Source organism: Nelumbo lutea, chromosome 8, assembly GCF_056320005.1.
Source record: "Nelumbo lutea isolate HS-2025 chromosome 8, American lotus-T2T, whole genome shotgun sequence".
NCBI classification, from domain to species: domain Eukaryota; kingdom Viridiplantae; phylum Streptophyta; class Magnoliopsida; order Proteales; family Nelumbonaceae; genus Nelumbo; species Nelumbo lutea.
In genome coordinates, this window is record NC_142691.1 from 2,293,370 (window position 1) to 2,301,326 (window position 7,957).

Below are 7,957 nucleotides of genomic sequence, written 5' to 3' on the forward strand. Positions count from 1 at the left end.
TGCACTTTTTGCCTCATTTATACTCATATTGGCAGTGGACATTTTCATCCCAAAATTTAATGTGAAATTTGCACTATTTTTCTCCTAAATTAATTTGTTTTATGAACAACACGGAGTAATTTCATGCTCTTATTCTGAAAAATAAGCTGGTTTCTTGCACTCCAAGTGAAGTATTATTCAAAAGCTCACCACACAAGAGTCAAAACGCACAGCCGAGAAACAAAGCTACTAAAACTTTATTTGGCATTCTTTATTTTCTCTTTTACAGTTAAAAGTTCAGTGTTTATAGGAGCATTTTAACAATGAAAAGGAGATTAATCCTTAAAATAAAGAATGCCAAATGCAGCCTAAGACTATAAACAATTTCACAATTTCAGTAGTTACGAAAATATTAATTCAATTCGTCAAACTATGTATGTAAGTGATGGAGAATTTAAGGATGATATACACCGATCAGAGTGGTCCATCCATTCTATTATTCGAACGTTTTTGATATTCTTGTCTTTTTCCATGTCGCTTTCCTGCACATGGAAATTAACAAGATGAACATGCACGGAACCAGTATATAATAACTTTTACTACTTTTATACAATACGTACTTTCACTTTCTCATGATAGATGGTAAACCCATTCAATTTAATATTTAAAAGTTTTTAGAAAATAAGAGGGTGTTCTGTTTTATTTTTTTGGATTTTGAGGGAGGGGAAAGTTGGTTAATGGGATTTTGATTCTCATTGACAAAAAATCCATGTTTTTTTTTTAGACTTATGTGATGAATAGGAAAATTTTATTTTCCTTCCTAGGTGGGTAAATATACAACTTTTCCACCTAGTGAGAAAGTTGTCAACACTTGAATGGGACAAAAATACCCTTTTAATAATTGATTTTTATGGCTAAAATGGCCATTACCTTATTTATATGGAAAATGAAAGAACATGAGTAAATGCACTTACCCAGATAAGTTTTTCCTACAAAACACTTATCCAGATAAGTGCATTTACCAAGATAAATAAGTAACTTACCAAAAAACGAGCGGGGCCTAAGAAACATTTACAATAAAAAGTAAAATTTTGTACTTTATAATTTTTTTTTTTTCAATCAAATGGACATCAAATTCAAAGCTTCAATTATGTTACATACATAAAAGTAGTCTGAGATCTATTCGGGCCAACTTCATTCTGATTTCTGAAGGTGATATCCTCCTAACAATAAATGGTTGCACTTGATTAAAATGTGTTTCAACTACAAGAACAATAACAACCCAAAAACTAACACGAGAAAACAAACTTCAACATACAAAGCTACAAAATTAGGGTCCGTTTGGTTTGAAGGAATAGGGGTCTGGAATCAGAATCAGAATGGGCTATTCCGATTCCAACTATTTGGTTGGATGGAATCGGAATCCCATTCCCGTTTCTATTGGAATGGCATTCCCTGCCCCTCCCTTGGGAATGAAATCCCATTCCTACTGATTTTAATTCATATTCTCATTCCTGTCTAAACCAAATAGACTATGGGAATGGACAATTTTGATTCCAATTCAGAGGATTTTGATTCTGATTCCGATTATGAACCAAACGGACCCTTAGACTAACTAGCCAAGAGAAGACACCTAACCAGACTCCACAAAAGACTTACCGATCAATATAGACTAGGGTTAAACAGGTGGCCAACCACTCAGGGAAGATGACAAACAAAAACCAGAGTCGATCACCAACCCTTTCTTAATTAGGTGTTGGATGTACTTGATTATTAAATTAAGGCCATGTTTGGGAGTATTTATGTTAAAAATAAGTGTTTATTGAATAAGTGCTTAAAAACAAGTGCTTATTTGAATAAACACTTATTTTCAATTGGCACCCAACTTTTTTAATTGTTTACTTTAAAAAATAAGCTCTTATTTTATATCGGGCGTTTGGTGGTATTTTTTTCCAATAAGCACTTAAATAAGAAATTGTGACTTCCATAAAATACTTTTATAGAAGTGCTTTTATAAAAGTGTTTCCATAAAAGTACTTATGTAAAAGTGCTTTTATAAAAGTGTTTCCATAAAAGTACTTATGTAGTACTTTTATAAAAATATTTTCATAAAAGTTTTCGTAAAAGTGATTTTATAAAAGAGCTTTCTTAAAAGTACTTTTATAGAAGTGCTTTTATAAAACTGCTTTCATAAGAATAGTTATATAGAAAGGGTTTCATAAAAGTACTTTTATGAAAGTGCTTTTGTAAAAGAACATTTACAAAAGTACGTTCGTAAAAGTGCTTTCATAAAAGTATTTTCATAAAGTACTTTTGTAAAAGGGTATAATTGGTATTCTAAAAATTCATTGGGGACAATTATGGGAGAAAAGAATTGAATAAGTGCTTATCGAATGAGCACTTAAAAAAAGCGGGAAATTTGGGCTTAAAAAATAAGCCCTTATTTCTAAAATAAGCATTTATTTCAGGCTTATTTCCCAAACACCAATAAGTACTCAATGGTGTGGTCTCCGCCCAAATAAGCATTTATTTTTAAGCACTCCTAAACATGGCCTAAAATTGAAATATACTTGCTTATAAGCCATTTGCATTGATAAAGATATCATATACTACTCATTTAAAATTTAAAATATTTATAAATCAGTCTATTTTAAAATGAATTAAACTACAAATAAATTAAAATAAACAAATGACTGTAAGTCTTTTGAAACCTAAGACAAAATACAAAATAAAATTTTCAAACCCATAAGATATCCTTAGGTTGAGCCTAATTGATGAATTCAGGCTTGACCTGGGTTGGGCCCCAAAAAATTTGTGACTGGTCAACAAGTATCATAAATGTGATAGCCAATCAGGTGGTATTTATCAAAATTCAAAGGTGGGTTTTGATTGGTTAAAGCTCTTTGGTACCTTATCTTTTCATTTTCCTTTTTTTTTTTCAAATCAAACACAACATTGTCGTTAAATTGCACCCATAATCACACACACCAAATCCACGTCTACCAAACAATGAGCCATAGAATCTCTCCCTTTGAGTCTGAATCACCTACCAACAAAACACATTCTAACCTTCTACCAACATAATCTAACACCACACATCTCATACATGACGAGTCTAACTTTTATGATAGGTCTCAATGTTATGGTAAGACATGTGGTGTTAGATTAAGTTGGTAGAGGGTTGGAACTTGTTTTGTTGGAAGAAGATCTCAACTCACTCCCTCCACCTCTCCAAGTCCCACCCTATTGCCATGTTCACCTTTGATTTTTTGGGTAAAATGCAAAAACTTCCCTTGAAGTTTCTACCAATCATAAAAACCTCCCTTATAGTTTTATTTTAGCAAATACCTCCCTTGAACTTTTGAGAAACTCAACAAAAATTATTTTATATAGAAATACCCATTCTATCCTTTTATAAATTATTTTATATAGAAAATTACTGAAATAACCCCATTTTAATTCAAACAAAACCTCTTTTAACGATCATCATAGTGATTTTACATACAAAATTACTGAAATATGTATTTTTGTTGAGTTAAAATGGGATTATTTCAGTAATTTTGTATGTAAAACAATTTATAAAAGAGTAGAATGTGTATTTGAAAAAAAACTGGTGCATCACAAGGGATATAAGGGAGGTTTTTGTCAATTTTCTGAAAAATTCAGGAGGTATTTGTTAAAAGGAAATTATAGGAGAAGTATTTAAGATTGTCATAAACTTTAGGGGAGGTTTTTATATTTTACCCTTTTTTTGGTGAGAGGTTTTAATTGATTTATTTCTTCTTTCTTACCTGACATGATACCTGTTAGGCTGTTACACTGTCAAATCCCGCCTCTGAAGATTCTCTTTTAAAGACACCGTTTAAATATGTAGAAACGAATTGCTCACCCAACATAATATACGTTGATTTGTTGGACCCCCACATATGTATCGAGTTATTTTAATTAGAGCTGTTCACAAATAAATTCAAATCAACTAAATCGACCAAATTGATCAACCTGGCCCGGTTTAACCTGATTTAGTTGGTTTTTCTTCATTACCGGTCAGTTTCGGAGTAGAAAGATGGATAAATCGATAATTCGGTTCAGTTTTGATTTTTACACATGACTGAAACAAACCGAATATCTATAAATATATTCTCACCGAAATATTATATATAATATGTATAAATCAGTTTTAAATATATTTTCAGAAAATATATTCTGAAATATTATATATAATATATATATTTTTGAAATATATATATATATATATATATATATATATATATATATATATATATATATATATATATATATATATATATTTAAAGTTGAAATATTTATTTCAAAAATGTATATATTTAAATCAAAACCGACCCAAACAGACCATCGACCTAAACCATCGAATCGGTTTTACTTAATAGAGGATCGATTTAATTTTAAGATAATGAGAGCAGGTAGGATCTGTTGAAAAAAAAAAAACTAGTAAACCGATCCAACCGACCATTCATTCATCTTTAAAATTTTCCAACGAAAATAACGGCTATTGGTCGTAAGCTCATAACCAAGAAATCCGGAGTGCTTGAAGACAAGTTCAAAGTATTTAGGGCCCTTCCCTTAGACCACGGAATCATGGACCAAAGCTCTCTTCCTCTCTGCGCTTCCTCCCGCCACCGCCACCACCACCACCACCGCCTCCTCCTCTCCTCATCGTCGGGCTATATCCTTCGTCCAGGGACGAAAGGAGAGGAGGGGGAGAAGATGGGTTCCCAAAATCAAACAGACCACTTTAAATTGGATTTTACGCCTTTACAAGGCATGGTGTGTGAACCAGGAGATCCAAGAATCCACTCCAAAGGGATTTGGGGCGGACAAAATCCTCTGAATTACACGTTACCCACCTTGATTGTTCAGGTCTTCCTGCTTGTCGTGGTCAGCCGTGTAGTCCACTTTCTCCTCAGCCCTCTCAGACAACCCAAATTCATCGCCAGCATGATCGTAAGTAAGCTTTTCCGACATCCTCATCCATCGATTACACGATTTCCACCCTCCTCTTCTAAATTAAAATAAATAAATTCATTGTAATATAATATGAAATCTCATGAAACAAACAATAATAGCTTTTTTTTTTTTGTTGGCATTTATGTGATGATCATGATCCTGCTCCAAAAGGGTGGTATAATGTTGGGACCCACCTTCTTAGGGCGCAACCAGAGGCTTAGGAATGTGGTGTTTCCTGAGAGGGAAGGAGTTGTTTTGAATACAATATCAGAGGTAAGTATGATGTACATGTTCTTCTTGATTGGTGTGAAAATGGACTCGAATTTAATATTGAAACCTAGTAGAAGGGCATTGAAGATTGGTTTGTCATGCTTGTTACTTCCTTTCATGCTGGTTTCTACCGCCGCCGTCTTCCTAGAGGAATTTCTCCCAATACCCAACGATGCATCGTTTCTGGTGTTTTTTTCTCTAACTCTGTCCATCAGTGCCTTCCCTGCTACTGCTCACGCAATGGACGAACTCAATCTCCTCACCTCCGAATTGGGCAAGCTTGCAATGTCCTGTGCAATGGTGAACGACATGATCGGATGGGTCTTCATAACAATTGTTACAGTTACTGGCCAGAGAAACTTGACAGACTCATTTGGAGTAATCCTGTCTTTGTCTGCATTTATCATCTGTGCAACCCACGTTCTACGGCCGTGCATAATGTGGATTATCAAGAGAATTCGTATCGGAGGAGAAGTGGATCAATCTTACATTGTGATTATACTAGTCGGAGCGGTGGCTACGGGATTCGTCTCCGACCTTATAGGTTTGTCTCCTGTCACTGGGGCTCTTGTCCTAGGGATAGTTATACCGGAGGGCTCATCACTGGGGATAACCCTCGTCCAAAAGGCTGAAACCATAATCACAGAGATTCTTCTTCCCTTCTTCTTCCTTCGTTGTGGCTTGTACACAGATCTGTTCAAGATACGAAACCACACCACTTTTGCCTGCCTGCAATTCATCATGTTGCTTGCACATGTAGGGAAGGTGGTGGGTACGATGATTTCTTGCAAACTCAACACTCAGCATTCCTTCTCCCTCGCTCTTATCATGAATATCAAGGGCCTCATCAACATAACTGTGTTCATACAGTGGAGAACAAGAAAGGTGATACTCAAATTTCTTTAATACAATTTGGTTATTCTCAATCTAACTATAATTAGCTACTGATTCATCATTCGTGGATTAATTTAATTTCATGCACTGTGTACGCAGATCATTGATGACGAATGTCTGACCATATTGGTACTGTCCTCCCTCCTGGTCACAGCCCTAATAATGCCCGTGCTGACAACCCTCTACAAGCCTCCTAGGTATTTTGGGATAGACGCAGCAGGAACAATCCAAACTGCACGAACCAACCATGAACTTCGAATCGTTGCCTGCATCACCGACGAGAAAAGCGTCAATGCCATCATCTCCGTCATTGAAGCTTTCCATCCAACCCAAAACAGCCCAATATATGCCTATGTGCTCCACCTGGTCGAGCTGGTTGGCCGATCTCTTCCTGTGGTAGCCGACCCCAGCACCATTGACAACTGGGACACCTGTAAACCCACCACCTCTGATCAAATCGTGCGTGCCTTTAACAAGTACTCCGTCTGCTCAAATGGGACTGTCAACGTTCAGCCTCTCACCGTGATCACCCCCTGTAAAACCGTGCACGAGGATATTTGTTGGCTAGCTCATGCCAATAGGGCAACTCTAATTCTCTTGCCTTTCTACAAGAACGACCTCATAATGAGTGGTGCTGCCATATCTAGCCTTACCCACAACGTACTGGCCGGAGCACCCTGCTCGGTGGGGCTCCTTGTCGATCACAGTAGTTACAGAAGTTACTCCCGTCCCGCCGGGCGTGGACACTACTCTTACAACGTGCTTCTCATATTCTTGGGCGGAGCGGATGACCGTGAGACACTAGCGTTGTGCAGTCGAATGTCCACACACCCGGGGTTGAGTGTCACCATCTTAAGGTTTCTACTTTCGAACGACAAGGAGAATGACAGGGATAGACATCTCGACGACTCACTTCTATACGAATTTAAACTTAAGAACATCAACAATGAAGTTTCCCAGATCCGTGAGGAGGTTGTGGATGATATGGATCAAGCTTTTAGTTTAATTCGATCTCTAAAGAGTGACCACCAACTTATGATGGTGGGGAGACGACATGGGACGTGCAGGGCGCACAATGGAGCTATGGCAGATTGGACTGAGAATACAGAGCTTGGGGTGCTCGGCGACACACTTGCGTCAACAGAGTTTTCAGATAGTGAGTTCTCTGTATTGGTTGTCCAAGCAGCGCTGTGATTTAGTTAGATGGGAATCTGGTCGATAGATAATCAAATCAGGTAGGTCTTAATGAGTTCTCTGTATTTAACTTTCTGCCCATAGATTGATCAAAGTGTGTGTTCTAGATTTGGATAGATGGTATTTAGATGAATTCATAAATAGAGAGAGAACAGGTATCCTGAGGAAAAGGGGAGAAACTTTATTTCAGCAAGAAAAACGGAAATTAAAATGGAAATGAAGTTAGAAATTTGTGTAAATCATTAGGCTCAGTTGGAAGGGGTACAATTACAGATACAAATACGTACAGTTCGGTAGTTTCATTAAAAACCCCAAAAAAGTGGCCAAGAATCATTCCCGGGTCAAATGGTTTGATGATTCGACCGTTTGGGTCAACAATTCGCGACCAAATCAATGGTTTTTGGTCAAAAAATGGTTTTGGGGTTAAATGGAACCAGTCAGTGACTGGTTCCCTATTTTCGATCTGACCATCCAGTCCGGTCCGATTTTGAAAAACATTGTTTTATAGGCGAACAACTCCTTTTCTATGTATGCAACTAATAAAACCTTTGTTTTGCCCTTTATAGGTGACAAATGATTTCTTGAATTTGGACGCTTAATTAGCTATTGACATATTAGGGTGCGTTTGGTTAACAGT

The 7,957-nt window shown here is 36.6% G+C and overlaps 1 protein-coding gene across 3 annotated transcripts; it reads left to right on the forward strand.

Moving 5' to 3' along the window:
* The first annotated feature begins 4,595 nt into the window (after positions 1–4,595).
* On the forward strand, positions 4,596–7,559 carry LOC148842160 (cation/H(+) antiporter 15-like). 3 transcript variants are annotated; one of them, XM_088956936.1, is made up of 4 exons: positions 4,596–4,959; positions 5,134–5,235; positions 5,381–6,117; positions 6,226–7,559. In XM_088956936.1, the coding sequence occupies exons 3-4, from the start codon at positions 5,473–5,475 to the stop codon at positions 7,318–7,320; spliced, it is 1,740 nt and encodes a 579-aa protein (XP_088813062.1). In that variant the 5' UTR covers positions 4,596–4,959; positions 5,134–5,235; positions 5,381–5,472; the 3' UTR covers positions 7,321–7,559. The 3 variants fall into 3 exon arrangements, with proteins under 3 accessions (XP_088813062.1, XP_088813061.1, XP_088813060.1); XM_088956935.1 differs by having other exon boundaries at positions 4,596–4,963; positions 5,134–6,117; XM_088956934.1 differs by having other exon boundaries at positions 4,600–4,959; positions 5,134–6,117.
* Positions 7,560–7,957: the final 398 nt, after the last annotated feature.

What these genes read in the sequence shown, in the direction of transcription:
- LOC148842160 (XM_088956934.1), top strand. Translation starts at nt 4,723, where the DNA reads ATGGGTTCCCAAAATCAAACAGACCACTTTAAATTGGATTTTACGCCT. An exon ending in AATTCATCGCCAGCATGATC is followed by an intron (nt 4,960 to 5,133) that starts GTAAGTAAGCTT and finishes CTGCTCCAAAAG; the next exon opens with GGTGGTATAATGTTGGGACC. An exon ending in TACAGTGGAGAACAAGAAAG is followed by an intron (nt 6,118 to 6,225) that starts GTGATACTCAAA and finishes CTGTGTACGCAG; the next exon opens with ATCATTGATGACGAATGTCT.